Source organism: Echeneis naucrates, chromosome 10 (assembly GCF_900963305.1).
Source record: "Echeneis naucrates chromosome 10, fEcheNa1.1, whole genome shotgun sequence".
Lineage (NCBI taxonomy): Eukaryota > Metazoa > Chordata > Actinopteri > Carangiformes > Echeneidae > Echeneis > Echeneis naucrates.
In genome coordinates, this window is record NC_042520.1 from 5,140,206 (window position 1) to 5,160,485 (window position 20,280).

General features: G+C 39.7%; 3 protein-coding genes across 5 annotated transcripts in view; 2 read left to right on the plus strand and 1 right to left on the minus strand.

Moving 5' to 3' along the window:
* ctso (cathepsin O) overlaps positions 1–20,280 on the minus strand; it is a 62,556-nt gene that overhangs the window by 4,050 nt on the left and 38,226 nt on the right. For all 3 annotated transcript variants that reach the window (XR_003841148.1, XM_029512430.1, XM_029512429.1), the window contains exons 3-7: positions 4,198–4,482; positions 3,593–3,698; positions 3,281–3,405; positions 1,060–1,227; positions 585–706 (exon numbers count right to left, since the gene is read on the minus strand). Coding sequence is in view for 2 of the 3 variants with exons in the window: in XM_029512430.1 (XP_029368290.1) it covers positions 585–706; positions 1,060–1,227; positions 3,281–3,405; positions 3,593–3,698; positions 4,198–4,461 (785 nt within the window). In the remaining variant the exon portion in view is untranslated. The remainder of the gene's footprint in view (positions 1–584; positions 707–1,059; positions 1,228–3,280; positions 3,406–3,592; positions 3,699–4,197; positions 4,483–20,280) is intronic.
* On the plus strand, positions 4,171–11,691 carry asb5a (ankyrin repeat and SOCS box containing 5a). The gene is made up of 8 exons (XM_029512427.1): positions 4,171–4,495; positions 5,457–5,778; positions 7,732–7,811; positions 8,566–8,673; positions 8,921–9,071; positions 9,469–9,603; positions 10,094–10,285; positions 10,379–11,691. Exons 1-8 carry the CDS (start codon positions 4,460–4,462, stop codon positions 10,504–10,506), a joined length of 1,152 nt encoding a protein of 383 aa, XP_029368287.1. The 5' UTR covers positions 4,171–4,459; the 3' UTR covers positions 10,507–11,691.
* On the plus strand, positions 11,989–14,834 carry spata4 (spermatogenesis associated 4). Its single transcript, XM_029512434.1, has 6 exons — positions 11,989–12,089; positions 12,548–12,677; positions 12,955–13,073; positions 13,619–13,836; positions 14,135–14,245; positions 14,818–14,834. The coding sequence occupies exons 1-6, from the start codon at positions 11,989–11,991 to the stop codon at positions 14,832–14,834; spliced, it is 696 nt and encodes a 231-aa protein (XP_029368294.1).

Sequence of the window (20,280 nt, forward strand, 5' to 3'; positions counted from 1 at the left end):
ATAGCATTAAGTATTTATTATTCCTGCATCCTCTCTCAGCTTTACTATGTATTCTTATTCAATGTCCTTTATTGTCCTTTAATATTTACAGCTTGTATAAATAAAAAGCTACATCTGATTTAAGTTTTATGGAAGAAAATACATTATACAGAAACTTCAATTGCTTACTGCCTCAAAATCACATCTCCATCAACTCTAAGTAGTCCTTGGTGTGAGCCATCATGGAACTCTAACAACGTAGTGCTAATTTAAAAAACAGGCATTACATATGCATGAGTATGAGTCACAGTCCTTTTCAATATTAAATAAAGAGGATATGAATTCACTTTACCTCGAGATAACCTTTGGGCTAAAATAGCTGGCCAAGCGCCAGAAACGTCTGAGACACTAAGCAATCCATGAGTGTGTTGACACAGTAAACACTGCGGTCTGTCATTGCACACGACCAATCCCCTTCCCCTCTCCTCTGTCCTTGGCACTTTATGAAAACCACATTAAAATTACATGGGGTTCTACCAGGATATAGCATTGTTAATTTTTAAGCCTTTATTGCTCATAGACAACCCACAAAATGGGTCTCTTACCTGAAGTCATGTGCAGTAAAGTTCATCAAAGCCACACCGGCATGTGACGGGGAGAAAAAATGGCAGATTCCGGTCTTGGCCTTGTAGGGATACTCTGACTGAGGCACCAATTTCACTCTGGTCTGGAAAGAAAATAGATCATCTCAGTGAGTGTGTTATCGGAATACAAAATATCCGTCTATCTACTTTAGGAATGGTTCTGGTGCAGGAACAGCAGAGAACACCAACATACATATATTTTTTTTTTTATTCCCACTGCGTATCCTTCAAATTCAAATACATGAGAATATTATTTTTTGCTTCCCCTTTTATAAACAGTGTCTTAAAGGACATGAATATCCTTTACATGCCTTGTGTATGTAGCTGAAATGTAAGGTTTTTTTTTTTTTTTTCCTTTTGCCTTTGTATTGCACCTGTTCAGACACTTGAAAAAAAAATGTAAAAGACCTAAGATTATGTAAAAATACCATTGTACCTGTTTCAACCAACTCAGGGCCTTGGATATGGAGCCTCCATTGCAGCCTTCATTTCTAAAAGAGCAGTCCAGAACCTGCTGCACGCTGAGCTGCTCCAGCTGCGAGCCGCCGATAGCGTGGACGGACTGCATGGCACCAATCACACTAAAGGCCCAGCAACTCCCACACTGCGAAGGTAACATAACAATAATGACAGACACAAAACAACACAGAAAGGATGAAAAATACTTTAAGAATAACACCCGATCCGACAGCTCCCAGAGAGGGAAAATTGTTGTTTTGCTTCTCCGCATCTCAATGTTGTCCCCAAAGAAACAGGGTAATTCATGTTTTCCATTGAATACTGGTTGTTTCCCCTGCAACCCTGATGACTATCTGTATTTCATATTTGAAAGTCTCTCTACCAGATTTACTAGAGCTACACAAAATACAGATACAAACTGAAATGGGATTTGGATAAAAAGCTGCCCCTAACTTTCAAAGATTTGTTCCAACAGGTCTGCATTGGATGGCATTTGGAATTCATATGTGAATGTCCGATGACCTTGTGATCAGGAACCTACAGTGTGTGTGGCTGTGGTGCATAGTGAAGAGGTGAGATAATCTGGCCAGTCTGAGTGAAGCGTGACTAATTGTTTACTGCTGCCATCTACTGACAGAAAGAACTCAGGTATGCTGCATCTAGAGGAAAATCTTTAGGTTCAGCTAATGCACTTAAACGTTGGATCTGAGAAGCGGATTAGGGAATATTTGATTATCTGGCTTTGTTGAAACAGTGAAAACAAACAGTGTGCTGCTCCCAGTGCAACATGTACAGCACGTTCAGTTCACTTGCTCAGCACAAATTCCATAATTGAGATGAAAACCTGAAGCATTCTTTAAAAAATAAAAATCCAATATTTTGTTGCTCAATATGGTTCCATGGCTTACAATCAATACTGAAACGAAAAAAGAAAGGAAAAAAAAAAATCTGTCATTATTTCTTGGAGTGATAAGTATGCGCTGAGTATACAAAATATTAGGACCATCTGCTGTCTCCTTGAAAACGCTGAAATGCACTTGAGTCATAAAAGTGGAATCAAGGGAAGGGAAAACTGGATCAAGCGGAATTTATGAGATGTGAGGGGGGCTTAATATTTAGTGTCTTTGTGCGTGGCGCTGCATTTTATTTTCTAGCTATCGATATCTCTCTTTGATGTTGGCAGGTTCACAGACAGAGCCACAGAAAAAAGGACAAATCTGTGCAGGAGGGTTGGTACACAGGGTTTTTAGTAACTGGGAAACCTTTTCTAAATTGAAGAGCGCAGAATATATATTATCGCCTTTTATTTTTTTTCCTGTACGTCCTGTGTCTTTCCCGTAGGACAACAGTTTTACGGTATAAATATCACCCTTAATGGCAAATTAATTGACTGAGGAGGTGAAGGACAAAAAAAAGCAGCAGGGAAAGGCAACAGCTCCATCTCGCTCACACGCTCCCTGGTTGTGTCCGCAGGTCTAATCTGCTCTCAGGGCAACACTCACATTTAATAAGATAGTTTGTCATTTTCACCATATCTTCTTTTCCTATCAGTAAAAAAGTTTCTCGTCAAAAAGTTTCTCTCAAAAAGAGAAAAAGAAAACAAAAAAACCTCCATGTCAGACATTTGTGTTCTGGAAAGGGAAATCTGTTTGAGTCTTGTACATTCAATAATGGTTTTCATACCAAGTTGGGAAGCCAAAAAAGGACATAGGATGATTCTTAACGCGGTAATTTATCTTTTTACAAAGTGTATCAGGCAAACTTAATGCCAGGCACGATTTAAAGCATTTTTATCTGCACTGCTGCTACATATTGTTCATATTTTATTTAACTACTACATTTTCTAAATATTCTACTCTTATTCTTTGTTTATACATATAGATTTATTCTATTTTCATATTTAACATCTCTACACATGACTGTACTGTAGCTTCTACTACTAAGATTTGCAGCCAAACTAAATTTCATTGCATCTCGGTACAGTGAAAATAAAGCTGCTTCTTCTTCTCTTATACAATTTGCATCCATTTGGTCTTGTTAGGCATGTTGTCGTTTTAAAAGTATAATAATGGAAAAAAAAAAAGGGCCTATGTTGGGTGCACACATTTGATCTGTTTCCCAAAATGTGTTTGAGCGTGGTCCAGCTGTGTCTCTTTACTTTCAGGATAAACTATGTCATCTCTCTGTGTGGATCTTACTGCTTGTTGGTTCTGGACCGGTGCTACCACAGCTTTGTCCCGCCAGTCGAATTTGGCTGGGAGCCCCTCTATCTTCAGCCCAGAGAAGAGGGGAGCTCTGTCAGTGCTTGCCCGCAGGTAAAGATCTGTGAGTAACAGATGCAGTTCAAAGTCATTCCTGGATCCAAAAACACATGCGAGCGGCGACCATGATTCTGCTGATCCTGCAGGAGTTTGAACTCCGAGCTAAGTTTGAAACAATCATGTTCTGAAGAGTCCGTGCGCCCAATGTGATCCTGCAGGCTTAAAGCATGGGACATAAATTCAGCCTACCTTTGAATTCCTCTTGTGAGAGGTCAGAGAACTGGGTAAAGCCATACTTTGCCGACTGAGGTGTTGTGGAAACTGAATTCAGGAGTGCGTGGCGCTTCACAGCTTCCTGCAGACACAAACGACGACAACAATTTGGTACATTCAATTGAAGAAACAGCAAAATGCTGAAGTGAAATTTCAGAAGGAGAAGAACCACTACACCTGCAGACTCCTACCTTTGTGTGAAATAATAGATAGCAAAAGTTATGGAAAAAGAAATTAGAAGTAATTTCGTTTTGAGTGAATCCACAATTAATTTTTTTTTTAAACTTCAAGCAAACTGGTACTTGAAGTACCTTGAAGTAACTAACTGGATAAATGTTAGCTGTTTACTTACTTTACTTCCACTGAAAGAATTTGATTTTACGACTTCTTATTTAAGTTTGTCATTTTTTTAATATGAATTACATAACAGTGCGAAATTAACGCACTTTTTTTTTCCACATTTCCTGTTGAATGTTTCATGTTTCCTGTGTTTCCCTGAGTGGGCGTGGTTTGTGGTGACGCCTGTTGTGTTGTTGTGTTTTGTGTGTTAACCGTGTTTGTGTCCCCCGCCGGCTCTTTACCTGCAGGCCGAGGAGCCGTCGGTGAGACTCGGCGCTGTTTTCTTCGTCCGGTCGGTGAAACTGACGCCTGAGCGGCTTCAGACCGGCTGCAGAGCCATTACACTCCCGCCCTGTTTCCTCCGAGCTGACGCTCCGGCACAACGGAGGACCGACGAGGGCCAAACCTGCAGCTATCAGAACTCCAAACAGCCGGCCGGCCCTCATTGAGCCGCTCGGAGGTTCAGCTGTCCGCCGGAAAAAGGCGCAGCTCCAAGTTTGGCACATGCGCGATGACCAAAGGACGCGCTGGAAACAGAAAGTAAAATAGAAGTTAACATTTAAGGCCACTTGAAAAGCTTCATATTTCTTGTTAGCTTTACTTTTTTTTTGCATTTTATTGCCTAATTTCATTGTTTGAATGCGCCACAACTATGTTAGAAATGTGAATTTAGGTTTGAGCCAATTGGATGGAAGTAAGAGGTTTTTAGGTGAAGGTGACAGGAAGTAAAAAAAAAAACTGTTGCATTTTTTTTACTTAAGTTTCAGAAATCCAAATATCTTCTGAGTCTTTAAAATTTTTTAAGAATTTGTCAACTTTTAATATGGCACAACCTCATTTTTCTTTTCCCACAATAATCATAACAAGGTGAGCAGGTGAGAGAAACTTAATAGCTCCTTTTGTCCATAAGGACCAGAGAAATTGATATATTGATTGACAGCAGGATGGACCAATCAATAAGTGTGCAAGACTTTGGCTTAATACCAACTTCCAACCTGCACTGCAAGGGTTAAATTGACCAACAAAAACAAACATTCAGGATTATTTTTAAAACAATATACTGTAAATAATTGAATGAATAATTGGTTCATGTTGCTTTCTGACAGTGGCTTCGCATGGACAATAGCAGTTGTCACACACACACACATATATATATACTTATATATATATACTGTATATATATATATTATGGCCAAATGTGTCTTTATTTTGATTTAAGCGCTCAAGTAAAATGCAAATGTATGCAGATGGTTTTTTTTTTTTTTCACTTACCTCATTTAGGTAAAATGAAATACTATCATAGGTTAAAATTTACATAATGTATTCATGTCACAGTTTTTGGCAGGAGCAGGCAGTCTGCAACACTGCAATTTCTATAACTTTCGTCTACACACACACACACACACACAGTCACACCGTACAATAGCATTGCTGTGGATCCTCTCAGGGCACAGTGGCAGCTGCAAAGCATTTTTTTTTTATCCTGCCGGTACGTTGTCAGGACCAGCCAACCAGTCAGTACACTGGGAGAAAAAGTAGGCTACTCTTGTGCTTTTTGGAGTGGCATCTGATCCTGCCCTCAACAGAACCGAAGCTCTTCAATAGCGTGCCAGAGGAAATGTCAGACCCAACAGAGGACCTCACCAACAAGCCCTTCACGGCCCAGCTGTCCAATGTCTACCTCAGCATCTTGGCACTGTTCTGCTTCAAGCTCTTTGTTAAGATTTCTCTTAACTTGCTTACATACTTCTACATCGTTCGTGGGAATCGTAAGGAGGCAGCCCGGATATCCGCGGAGTTCTATGATTATGGTCAACAACACAGTAAGTGCTCTGAGAAAAACATAGAAGCTTAACAGTCGTTTCTTTCTTGAGAAAACTTGATTGCTTCAACTAACTGCACCATTTCAACCTGCCTACATTTGTGTATGATCATGAAAATGTTGTGGAAAGCATAATCACAATGCGGCCGTTTGCACAGTACAAGAACAAACCTGTTTGACCTCAGTCGCAGAAGGTCAAAGTAGAAGTGGAAAACACTGCTTGTGATAAAATCAGTTAAAAGTACACCCTGAGCTCACACTACTTCGTACACACACGCTCACAATTTCCGTGTTTACAAATGAGCTATAAATACTGCATTGCTAATCCAGTGAGTATAAGCAGCATTAATTCTCTTCACTGATACATAGTGAATAGTTGACTTATGGCCTATATTCCTTTTATTAGAGTGTAATTGCTACCTATAAACCCTGAACTGTACATTCTATATTAAACGAAGACACTGCGGGCTGGCAGCTCTTTTTCTCTAAAGTATTAATAGAACACTGTCATGATACCCCCCCTCCCCGCTCATGCACCACCACCCCCTCTCCTCCCTCACCACCCCCAACCTGCCCTAGTTTCCATTCCCAGCTATGCAGTGCACCCTCTCGCACTCAGACAGCAGCCAAAACAACACTGCACATTCTCAGGGAGCAGGCGGCTCGAAGGCACATTGTCAGGGAAGAGGCACAACAACGTCACAATCTGTAGCTATCGTTCAAGGAAATGTTACAGTGGACCCCCTCCATGGAATAATAATTACCCAAGCTTGGGTTATTAGTCACAGTTCTGTAGTCGCAGTCTCGCCTTGTTCTAAGAAATCTGTGTGATGATTGGTTCTCTAGACTCGTATTTCAAATTAGCGTCAGTCAAGGGAAAAGGGACTATACATGAATACAATATCAATAATTACCAGGGAAACATTAGTTTGATCATTATCGATAAATAATATGGATAAATTGGAAGAACTGGATAAAGATAATAATGTGTGGAACGCTTCGGCCGTTATTCTGGACATTGACTCAGGTCTGTTGTTTTATTAATTTGTCATGTGAATGGTTTGTGAGCTTTTTTGCATCAACACTTTTCAAGCACCATTAGTCACATAATAATACGCTGCCCTGCGCATTAACTTTCGGAAAATGATGCTCAAGCATGACCAGAAAGGTTAAAATATCAATTTGATAAATATATTTGTGGTTGGGGTTTCATTAAGCAGCCAAAGTGGTTTAGCAAATACAAAAATTGGCACAATATAACACAATGAAAAATAAATTGGGATTTGGTGACACAAAAATATCCAAGTAATCAAATAATTCCATCCATTGTTGACTTTTCAAACCTTTTCAAAGATTTTCCAGGCACAATCCTTCTTAATTCAAGAAAATAACAAGATACAGCCTGAGACAATAATTACGTTTAATAGCTGTTGCAACACTAGATTCTTTGTAATGAGCACTACCAGGCTTCACCGAAGCTCACAGACAACAATTACAATAACAGCGGCTGGAGTGCTGTGAACTCATCTAAACTTTGCTGTGCTGGCACACCATAAGCTGTTTTTTTCTAACACAGCACAGAAAAACAATAGAGAGACTTGGTAAAAAGATGAAGTGCTAAGAGACTGAACGCAGCACAGAGCTTATGTGCTAATGTGAAGTCGAAAGATCACTCACAGGAACTTCAATTACAAATGCACAAGATATAAAAAATCTTTTTACATAAAACACCATTTTCAAAAATGTTCAAGGCCTAGATATTTTATCCTCTCAATTTTGTAAGACGTGTGGGAATAACGTGTATTATTATGCATTCAGTTAACATTGAATAGTATTCTGTAATGTAATTGGATTGGTATGTACTGTAGAGCTCCTGTGCTGCAGGTTACTTGAAAGGGTTGGATAAAAGCATCAGGTAAATATAAGTAGAAACAAACTGTTATTTCCACTGCAGGTTCCTGGGCAGACCGCTCACCCCTCCATGATGCTGCAAGTCAGGGCCGCCTCCTCGCCCTGAGGACCCTGATTTTACAGGTAAAGGGAACACAATCCTGAGAGTCGTGTGCGTCTCTCTCTTCTATCCTCCTACTTCTGTTCCCTTGTGTAATTAAATTTTGGCACAGCGGCTTTGTAGATTACCAGTCGGATACAGAACCAGAGGTTTAGCAGAGGGCACATTAAATTCATCTATCTGCATGTTTTTCACTGGATTTGGATGTTCCCACACCCCCTTTATTTCATTAATAGTGTATGTAGGCAGTATATTAGATATTTCTGATGTAACATGACAAAAACACTTCATGTATAATATCTGATCTGGCTTTGTGGACTTAGAGACTGACTGGGAATGCATTCAATTTGCATTTTACACTTTTATGTGCGTTTTTTTGCAGCTTACTGATGGAAAACTGCCACGAAAGAGAACAATTTCTGGTACAAAGCCGACAAGGCCTTGTTCTCAACTCAGACTAGCACATGACAAAGCAGCAATATTATAACTATTCTACATGAGGATTCATTAACTCCTTACCAGATTTTTATTGGATCTGGACTTTAATTAACAAGCTCATTAATTTCTATTGTTGAGATGTGACTGTGGAGAATACGGAGTTCTGTAAGTTACTGAAAAACATAACTGCGGGGCATGTCTGTTATATAAGAAGAGATAAGCCTTATTGATCTTTTTTTGCAACTCTTAGAAATTGCCCACAGAGGTTGACAAAGGTCACGTATTACTCAATGCCTCTCAACACACTAAATGACTGTGGCTGCTTGATTTGGTTTGCAGGGTCACAATGTGAATGTTCTGACCATAGACCATGTGACACCCCTTCACGAGGCCTGTCTCGGAGACCACGTCGCCTGTGCCCGAGCTCTCATTGATGCAGGAGCAAATGTAAGTTACGTACTGACCTCATGACTCTTTAATGTCGCTAAACTGCGCAGGTCAAATGTAATTTCAATGGCCGTGATAATCTGGGTGGGAGTAACAAGCATGCAAGGCAGTGCTCTCCATCCATAGTCACCGCAGAGCTATTAAGTTTATGCTCTCCTTCAACTGTTCCCCCAGGCTGTTGCTATTAGTCAACCTGCTTGGTTAAACAAGGTCTAAAAATAACAATAAAAACAAAATGTGTTTACAGGTCAATGCTTCTACAATTGATGGAGCCACCCCTCTGTTCAACGCCTGTTCAGTGGGAAGCGTGGCATGTGCTGAAATACTGCTAGAAAACGGAGCTAAGCCTCAGAGTCTTGTGTACCATCCCTCACCCATCCATGAAGCTACCAGCAAAGGTATGTTGGTTTTCCATTTACTTTTTCAAAAAGTGTTTTGCACGTATAGCCAGGTTCACTTAGATGCCATGAATAAATTCAAGAAATACAAATAATGAAATTTCTCTCAATCAGCCATTTCCAATATTTTATCATTTTGCTGTTGATGTATCATAATATTCACTCAATATATCCTTTTTTGTATGACATACAGCAGTCTGTCACTCCAACTATTAATTAAACTTGTTTTTCAAGCTGTGTTTGTGTCCTTTATTTTGCTATAAAGTCTTTTCCAACAAACCTTCACTGTAAAACAAAGCTCAAAAGGTGAAGCGCAGCATGACCAGAGCGGGCAGCTTGGAGAATAATCTCATATTGTCACTCACTGATTACTGTCTTCATGCTCCATTACTCCCAGGTCATTATGGTTGTGTGGAGGCTCTGGTGACTTGGGGGGCAGATGTGGACATGGACATTCCTCACCTGGGCACAGCGCTTTATACAGCCTGCGTCTGCCAAGAGCTAGAGTGTGCCAGGAAGCTCCTGAGGGAAGGTTAGCTCACAGCTCAGTGTGTATCTTTACATCTCCATACAGACGGGCGCACATACTCAACTAGAAGGGTAATGAGAGAGGCCAATGTCAAATGGCATACAGAAGAAAAAAAAAAAAAAATAGGATTCATCACAAATGATCCAGATCTGCCAAAAATGTAATGGCTTCTTCTTGGCCCAAGAATCATACATCCAAGTTTGGTGCTAAAACGTTCAGTACTTTTCATCTTTTCCTTTTGTCAAACAGGCACACAGGTAAAATCACAACATCCTCGGCAAAGGTAATGAACATTTATTGTACACAAAAAAGGCAATAAATACACATGTGGGCAATGCTAGGTTTTAAAAGCCATTGGACTGAAAATAATAAGCTCACATCAATTCTGTCAGAGCTGCTGAAAGCAGAAATTGTCAGTACACAACATCTGAAGCGCTAGGCTTTAAAGCTCTCTGTTTGTAGTGTATCTACAGTCAAATTGTCCTCCACATAGGTGCTAATGTTCAGAAAGGCAAATCCCTGGATTCACCTCTACACGCAGCTGCAGAGAAAGACCACACAGCAGTAGTGAAGCTGCTGCTGGACTTTGGCGCAGACATTAATGCGAGGAACACAGAGTGTCAGAGGCCAGTAGATGTGGCTCCACCCAGCAGTCTAACGGAGGGCTTTCTGCTGCTCTATGAAGGTACAAGCTGACCTACAGCCTGGTTTTGCATGCAGTGTTGGTCCTTCCTGTGATTTAAATACAATTAATTAAAACACTGTCTCCTTTTCGCAGCTACACCACGGCTTTTGAGCCAACTGTGCCGTCAGTGCATCAGGAGCTGCGTTGGCCGAGACAGACTCCACCTTCTTTCCCACCTTCCCCTGCCCAACAGGCTGAGGAGCTATCTGCAGTACCAATGACAGACAGAGCAGCCAAAACTGTCTCAGTAGGACTTATTGAAAAGTGTCTTTGACACAAACAGCACATCAACTCTATGAACTCTTCCCACTTTTAATTTTCGACAATGGCGATTAGACAATGGTGATTGCTGAAATTATTCACAGAGCAGCCTCTGAGTAGCTGACACTACCAGGCTCTGCTGAACTGGCCTGCGTCCCATGTTGAATGCGTGGGCTTTGGTTGAATGTGAAGGCGAATGCTGCTAAAAGATGCCTGCAGGCTTAACCTTCACTGGGTATATATATAAATAATAATAATAATAATAATAATAAAAACTTCATCAAATGCAACTTTTATCTTCAGATTTGCAGTGCTTAGAAAATAGAGTTCGATGCAATGGCCTCAAGAGAGTGGTGCACTTTGCAATATCAATATCAGATAAATACACAAATATATGTACGAATGAGCATAGCACACCACTAGATGATTAAAAGAAATTTTTTGAAACATGTTGCATTCCAAAACTTCTTGTTTTTCACATTATATGTGGGCTGTGATGATTCAGTTTGCCACGGAAATAAAATCAGATTGTTACCTATTGAAACAACATAAATCAAAACTTGACGAGTTTAAGTTTAGTACTGAGTACTGACAACTTGCAGAGGCTGTGCAGATGGAATATATGAGTGGGTGGAACGGCAACTTCTGCTGCTGAGATAAAAGCTCATACTATAATAATCCTCCAAAGATGTTAGGAACTAAATAAATATATTACTAAAGTAGCTGCATTAAATAAAATAATATTGAAAGAATTTTCATGTTTCTGCCAAATAATTTCAGTTTCGTGTACATGTAGTATACATATAGTTAGTAATGATTAAGACAATAATTCATTCGTTCAGTCAACCCGCTAGTTTCTAGTTGCGGAGTTACTGCGCCAACCACAATACTGCCCCATAAGACAGTAATAAACAACCAAATTCATTACACAGCAGAAATGCATTTTAAGTCATCTTTAATAGTTTTTCAACTAGTTATAGGACAAATATTTTAAAATGTATTTATCTTGGGCATTGTGACAAGTAGCTACAAGAACATCTGAGATTTTAATTAACATGCAGTGTTTGTCGGTGATTATGCCTTTTCCTATTGAAAACATATAAATTATTCCATAACGCTTCATAACTCATTTACTGAGAGTTTACATACTGCTTATAAACGCTACACGGGGATTTCTTCTTCTATTGTGCTGTCAATTGGTTAAACAAAAAAAAAAACAAAAAAAAACAATAATAAAGTTATTGTGTGCTCAAATGGTGAAACCTTGTGTTCGTACTTTGTCCTCTGGAGGGCGGCAGCGCGTCATCGCAGCGCGACAGCTGCCGCAGCGCCGGCACGCAGAAGTGACGTCATTACCATGGAAACGTCAAACACTAACTCAGTTCGACTCCATCGATTTATTTTACTTTGTTTTGTTTTATTTTATTTTATTTGAGAGCGGCATGTCTGACGGACGGTGTCCCAGAAAAGCAGCACTGCCGAGGGAGGTGATGAAGTGGCTGCTGAGCCTCGACCTGACGTCTTATCCGAACAATGTGCGAAGGTAAAAATGGACACGGGAAATTAGCCACCTCATTATTTATGTATTTTATTAATTTTTTTTTAATCAAGCATATGTTTCACAACAGAAATTGACAAATCCAGTGAAAGTGACACAGCAGCTGAAATGTCACTGCAGCTTAAACAAAGGCGAAATCACTAAAAGTGAAATTTAGCTACACAGAGTTTGACACACACACACACACACACACACACACACACACACACACACACATACATTGATATCTTGCACAGGATATATTAATTTGGGCCTCAATATTATCTAAATGATCCATGAAAAATAAATAATTGCAAAAAGCCTCATACCAATGAATATGAATGAGGAAATAAATATAAAAGGGAATGCAGTAAAAATTGTTTTCCAAAGCTGCCAACGCAGCAAATTGTTCAAAAACAGCAGAGTAAATGTATTCGGTCTGTTTCCCTGCTTTATATTTCCAGAGATTTTTCCAGTGGTTGCCTTATGGCAGAGATATTTTCCCATTATTACCCCCATGAGTTTCCCGAGCATTCATATAACAAAGGATCATCACTTTCTGCCAAGCAGAAGAACTGGAACTGGATAGAGCGGGTGAGACAAGGAGGAAAATGTCAGAAAATATAATGAGGGGGTGGAAAGAAATGTCACCTTCATTCAGCTCAGTTGACGTGAAGTGTAGCTTAATTGTCCATCTAAAAAAAATAAAATAAAATAAAATAAAAAATGCTGTTTCATGTTCCCTACAATGTAAAGTTGCTTTTTTAAAAATGTCACAACCCAAATGTTGTGAAATTACCTGCATTTACTTTTTGGTACAGCAAATTCAGATTTTGAGTGAGGAAATGACTGAATCTGTTCATTGTCCCAGGCCTTACAGAAGCACAATTTACACTTAAGGAAAGAGGTTGTTGATGGAACCATCCACTGTAAACCAGGAGCCGCTGAGCTGTTGGTGCAGGAGGTTTTTACTGCTTTAACTAACAGGAGGTAAGGGTCAATTAGGGAACATTCAAGAAACTAAAACCATTTGAGGCAAATAAATAAATAAATAAAATAAAAATCATTGCGTTCTTAGATAAGAGGTTTATATCACACAGGTTAGATTAGTTTAGGTTAGATATTTGTATTTAGTTGAAGTGTATGTGAACTTGGCGACAAGTTCCGCAGAGTTTTGTTTTAATTGGAGTCACAACTGTGGTGTGATAAACGCTCCCTCGCATATTTACATAAAACTATATGACTGAAACTTTATTTTAACACTAGGAGATTTTGCCTCATACTTTTTCTCGAACAAGCAGGAACATCGCTACTACAGCTTTCACACATCAATTTCTAACCATTCAAAAAGAAACAGAAGTAATGTTACGATTGGAAGAACAGCAAAGAAAAACAGCACCCTGCTAAACAGGTTTTGGTGTACTTGAATCGAAAAAAAAAAACCTAGAAAAAGTAAGAAAAAGAAATCAGCTGGCATACAGCACAACAATCCATTCGTGTACATAATGGCAATATTCATGAGTCTCCCCTCTCAGTATCAATGTTCAAGTCCCAGAGACAGACTTCACTGACCAACAGTACCAGGACCTGCTGCCGGCAGTCGCCCGCTCCACAGCTTCTAAAGCCATCAAGAACAACCTGAGGACAACAGAGATCATGGCTGAGCCTGACATCAGCACAAACCAGAGGAAGGCAGAAGTCATCCTCCACAGGCATCTGGAGCGCAAAGCTGCAGAGAGAGCTCTCAATCCTGGTGCCATTTCTTATTAATGTCTCGTATGTGCTCACATAAATAAATGCAATGAAGGGGGCAGATACAAGGCGCTATGACAGCTTTTTTGCTGCTTCTGTCTTAAATATGAGAATAAGTTGCATTATGGGCCTGCACTTTATCATGTTATGGAGAACATTAAATTGAGAATATGGGCTTTGCTGTAAAATCATGATTTACAGAGTGGCAATGATAATTTATAATTCATAATGTTTCTCTGAATGTGACAGATTTTGGCCAATGCTGACTTTTTTTTTTTTTTTTTTTTGGGTGTCAACAGGACGTTTTAAAATGAAGCCAAATCTGGGTCAACTGGCAATAAAAAGGCTTTTGCCATCCAGCAAGGATGTTGAGTGCTTTGATGGCCCTTCATCTCAAGCCACCCCATCAAGTAAGTGTCAGGTCTTAAATTCTCTCTCACCAGTAATCACTGCTCAAATGCATCATTTGAGTGCAGCAGTTTGTAATGGTTTTGGCAAGTGGTGACAGTTAAAAGAATTAAACTACAGAGGGTGCATTTAGTGAACTGCTTTTTTATGCTCTCTCAAGGCGCAGCTATTCTGCCTGTGTTTCAGTGGAGAAAGGATCAGGAAAACAGGCAATCTGTTGCCAGCACATCACCTGCTTGTCAAAAAAATGTAAGTTTGTAGAGCTGATTTTGCGAGGCACACATGCCAAAATGTGCATAATGTTTGCTTTCATAAAAATTGCCTTTTACTGTGGAAGGGCTCACTGCTAATTTAAAACTTTCACTGAAAAGGGGAGTCTTGAAAAGTATGATTTTACCGTTCAGTCGTTTGAAGGCTGTATTTAAGCCACTTGAATTCTTTTTATAAATTATTACAGTTATTTTATTGTGTTACGGATTTCACTGCTGCCAGGTAAGTTTGTGCACATAACACATTTGCAGTATTGGTGTGAATGTACACACTTGAATCTCTTTTCCTTTTTCTTCTGCTCTAGAGTTGTGCTCCTCATAAACAAGGCGTGAAGCTGCTGTTTCCCTGAAGGAAGTCAAAGTGCATCCGCCTGTTGGGACACTCTCTGGTTAACGAATAAAGAAACTGTCTGTGCTTTAATATTGTATTTGTTTCAGTCACTTTAAGTATCGATATGGTCGCCTCAGAAATTGGTAGCTGATTTTTTAAACTCTTCTGCTCCAACAGTTTAATCTATTTTGGAGGGCAGATTACATCACTGGTTGTTGCAGTTTATGTAATGTTAGTGTCTCCATCATAACGTTGGGACTATGCCTGTTGGGCCAGTAGGTGGCAGCTCAGAGCCATGAGCAGAGTTCTCACTGGTTGCTGTGTGAGCCTGAAATCCTCTGCGGTGGATGCACCATTGATAAAAAGAGAAAGATAAACCAGTGCATGCATTAAATATTGACTTGCCTTACTGTTCATCTGTGCACGTTGGACAATAACAAAGATGCTATTCAGAGTTACTGAACTGAGTCATCATCCTCCCTCTTTTACCATCACCGAGCCAAAATGCAGACCTCATCCTAAGTCTGCATTTGGATAATTTAGACTCTAAATGCTGGTATTTTTTTTTTGCTGTTACTCATTATAATCTCCTGGAAGTTGACACCTAAACTGTCCTCTAAAATGCAATGAAAGTGGAATCAAGGATACTGTTCTGGTATTGTCTCTCTGTCGGTCATTTTCTCAACTTTCTAGATCTCGGCTGAGTAAATGTACGCACTTAAGTGGACTGGAATCTCTACACTTATCTCTCTCACATATCTGAGGATGCCAATAAAACTTTGCCCATTGTAAAATGAAGTAAATGCACTGACGCCTCTTCATTTACCGTCATAAATCCCATGCCTGTGATAATGGTCTTATGGCTGTGTCCCTAACAGCTGTTTATCCTGCTTAATTTTTATGCGTCCTCGGGGCCAAAACATGCCTGTCAGCTTTATAAGTTTTCTAATATCACCCACTCCTATAACTCAACTGGAAATGACCATTAAATTGGAACAGACAGATGACTGCCCTCGCCCAGTGTGAGCTGGGATTCGCTCCAGCACCCCTCATGACCCGGAAACGGATAAGCGGTAGAAGTTGAATGAATGACTTTATGTCAGCATTAATGGATCTATATGTTGTGTAAATTCATTTCACCTGATCACCTCAGGCCTGTGCCCTGTCATCTACATGTACTCTCCACCAGTGACTGCACGAGTTTCTGTCCAGACAGACAAATTTTACATTTTCAATTATTCAGTAATTGTGACCTAGTTACAGGAGAATAAATCTGCTTGCGGCTTGGTGGTTGATGCTGTTCAGAAATGGGATTTCAGCTTCTTACAATTTAAGATTTTCATGAACAATTATGACTTTATAATGTGCTCTGTGGGTCCTTTCTTAATTTAGCAATTATAAACACGGATGCCCATTTGTTATGGCTGCTTCCAGTGCCACGTTAACATCAGCTATGTACAAATAAAGCAAAAGTAAAGTCTATAGTTTTCATCTGACTGGCAATGGAAGCAGTTTTTAAAATAACATTGGACTTCTAAGAAGAGTAGACCACTTTTTATCCTGCTTCTGAGAAACCAGATGTAATATCTATATATGAAATCGTTGGGAGGTGTTCAAAGTAAACATCTATCCATCGTTCAGTCAAATATGGTCTGTTTTAAATCCATTTATTTGTGCACTTGTAAAAGAACACAATACAATTCCACTCAAAACTCTGACTTGAGGTCACTCTGTTGGCTCCAAATCTCCGAGCACTCATTGATGCTCTGTGTACAACACAATCGAGCTGTGAAGCTTGTGAAAGAGCGGATGACAGCATGATAAGTGTTTCTGGCTGAGCGCCTGGCTTCTTATGCGATCGAAGAGCCTGCGGTTTTAATAGAGATGGGACAATGCTGTGGTGATATGATCTTCACAGCCTCAACAGATTCATAGCCATGGATGACTGTGAAATCTCTTGCCATTGCGGTGATAAACTAGTATATGTGGAACTTGTGAGTCAACTACAAGGATCGAGCCATTGCAGAAGCTGATGCTCAACTGTGAACAACGCGTTGAAGCACAACACTTCATTTCAAACTCAATGGTTGCTCAATGATTGCTTCAGCAGGGAGTGTGGATATCTGGCTTTTGAACAAATTCAGCTCCTAATATATCTGATGGTCTCTGTGAGAGCAGCCTGCCCTGTTTCCATGGTAGTCCCTGGCTGGTAAAGCCTCTTTCCCTGCCTCCCTCATTGGAGCTGTAATACCTGACCTCCTTAATCTTTCAGCGTCTTTTGATTTTCCTCAGCTTGACTGGGCGTGAACACACGTCGGCACTTAAGATGGAGGCTGCCGTCGCCTGTTGATTTGTGCAGGCGCTGCGTGAGGAGCATCGGAATTTGGATGATCCTCATACCAAAAAAAATTTTTAAAAATAAAAAATAAAAAAATAAAAAAATAAATGAATAAAACAAGACGGCGAAGACACTGTTAAAATCAGACACAACTGTATAATAAAAGAACATCCAGAAGCCAGATCTATTCACTGCTTATAATGGAAAATAATTAGAATTTAAATAATGATCATAATCAGTGAAATGGTCTACTTCACATCAATACCACTGGGGAGGGTTTTTAGGGTGATGTTTATATTTATTCTACATCTACACATCTCTCCGAATGAACAATATCTAGGGCTTAGTTGCTATGGCAACTAGCAAGCCCACACTGGAGGGAAACCAGGAGACATTAATAAGCTTACTGTGAGCTTCTTTGGCTCCTTCTGTTGGTCATGGGCGCAGGCAGTAGCTGCAGGGTTGCATGTAGGATGCATGCACACTGAGAAAAAATAAAATAAAAGAAACGAAAAGAACATGCACATTGATTGAGGCCGATGAAAACACATTTAGAGTCACGTATGAAACACTGATAACATTTGAACAGGAGGTGTTGCAGAGCTGATGTTAGAAAAACGCCCTAAGAAAGTGTTTCACCACCTGCCGATTTTTTTATTTTATTTATTTTATTTATTTTTTTCTCCTATCAGCATCACGGTGCCCACAGTGCGAAGGAAGTTCTGGTGGCGCAGGCGGAGGAGGGGTCAGTGCCGTGCTGACAGGAACACGACTAGCCAGGGGGAGGCATTGTGAGGCTTTGTGAGCTCAGGGTTCCCCTTAACCCCCCCCCCCCCCCCAACTTCTCCCACAGAAAATCACCAACCCCTATTAACAAAGCCACAGCAGGCTCGTGTGTGGCAGTATTATCCAGGCCAAGGGTGGGGCACTGTGTACATGTCTGTATGGTGGCATGCACACAAATGCCTACATGTCTCATGTTTATGTGTATTTATTCAGTAGACGCTGAAGAACTGCGCTTATTTGTGAACATACTTTCAATTTGGTTACATTACATGAGTTAATAATGCAAAACTGGCCCCTGTTGTTTATTCTTAAATCCTATGAGACTAAATATAATTAAGTGCAAATGAGTATTTCTTTTTCTTTTTTTTTTTAATCATCCATGTGCAAACAATAGTGGTTTAATATTAAAACATCCATTATATTGGGCTTTTAAAATAATAGCTAGTGCAAATATTTATCAAACAGCAAAACTGAAATAAGCACAAAATTAAAACTTCGATGAGAAATGTTCAATCCAAACTGGATATGAAATACTTCTGAGCAGTGAGACCAGCACTGGCCAAAACATCCTCGACACGCTGCACCTCCCTCGAGAAGTATGAGCAAACCTTCTACAATTAGACTCACAATAGAAAGGCCAGTGGGGACAGGAAGGTGTGTTAAAGTGAAAATACAACACAGGACAAAGAAGAGAGGTCTTTTAACTCTTTTCTGCACTAACAATAACACACAATACAGTGTGGTCATATGTCAATAATACCTTTTAGCAAAACGATCCACTGACCGCAAAACAAAAAGTGCATGTTTCAGACAAAATACAGTCCGAGTTTGTTTAAAACTCTGCATGTCTTTCACTTAGATCGGGCAAGAGAGTGGGTGATATTTACATTTGAGTCGGGCCAAATCAATTTTTAATGAATTAAGTATTTTGAATTAATTTAATCAAAGTTACATGAAACTTGAAATGCCTACTTCAGACAGGAGTCTAAGGGCATACAGACCTTTTGTACTGGTATGTGAGCTTTGACAGGATAAGTAAAAAAAGAAAAAAAGCACCTGCAGCACCTGGATATGTTGCTGCCTTTACTACCTTTTGATACCTGAATTTTGATCAATGACTTATTAATTTTTAAACTTTCTTTCTCTTCCCTCTTTTTTTTTTTTTTTCAATATGGGTACACAATAGAAATTTCAACACACTGCTGCAAACTGCATGGATGAAAGCAAAGTGCCATCCATGAAGTCGTAGCGCGGCGCTGGGTGGTGAAGATGTAGATAGTCTTCTCAAGAGCTGGGAAGTCCGAGCTAGCTGGATCCAGATCAAAATGATGGCCCAACTGAAACAACAAACCGACACATTCATCCCTCAAACTACACCACTGGCATGGCAAATTAAAAGGCTAAATGAAACCAGAGAGAGAGAAAGAGAGAGAGTCTGCAGACACAGGAGGTTAGGCCATTTGGTTGGACTTTTGTGACAGAAGGCTAATTAAATTATTAATTAAAGATATTACATTAAGTAGTGAAATATTAATAAAAGTATTTCATTTTAACATGAATAAATTACCACATCAATTTTGGAACATAGGCACGATTACTATAGATACAATGTGCTGGTTCATGTAGACAGCCTACAAATGCAGCTGCCAGAGTTCCTTAGACACACTGAGATTGCATCTCAGCAAACCTACAGGTTATCAATGCGCCCGTCCATCCCTGCATTATTTACCATCTATTTCATTCATGTGTTTCCTTGATTCATGCACACTACTCTTTGCTTCCATTCTTGACTATTTTCCAGTTCTCTGCTGCAGCAGAAGCTTAATTTCCCCACAGGGATCATTAATATTTTATCTAATCCACCTATCTGATCATCCATCCACCCATCTGTCTGTATCTCAAGTCAAGTCAGAATTTATTTTTACAGTACATTTTTTCCCACAGCAGTTTGGTGCACCACAGTAATGTCACTATTCAGTCTGTATCATTCTGGTTTTTGTTTTCTGGCCTTGGTCATGTTAGGTTTTAACCACCATGAGTTATTACTCCTATTTGAGCTAAGGCGTGCATTTCAGACTAAACCTAGAACATAATTAATATGATGCATGACATGACATTCAGAGTCAATCTGAACCGAGAGGCCTTCTCATTCAGTAGAGAAATATTTACACTTTCACACAAAAGGAAAATGTGGGATTTTGCTAATTAAAAAAGAAGCAGTCCATTGGCTGCTATAAAACTTCAACCTGTTGTACATGACACAACACTTTGGTTTACACCTTAAATTCTGCAGTGGGCTTCCACACATATTAT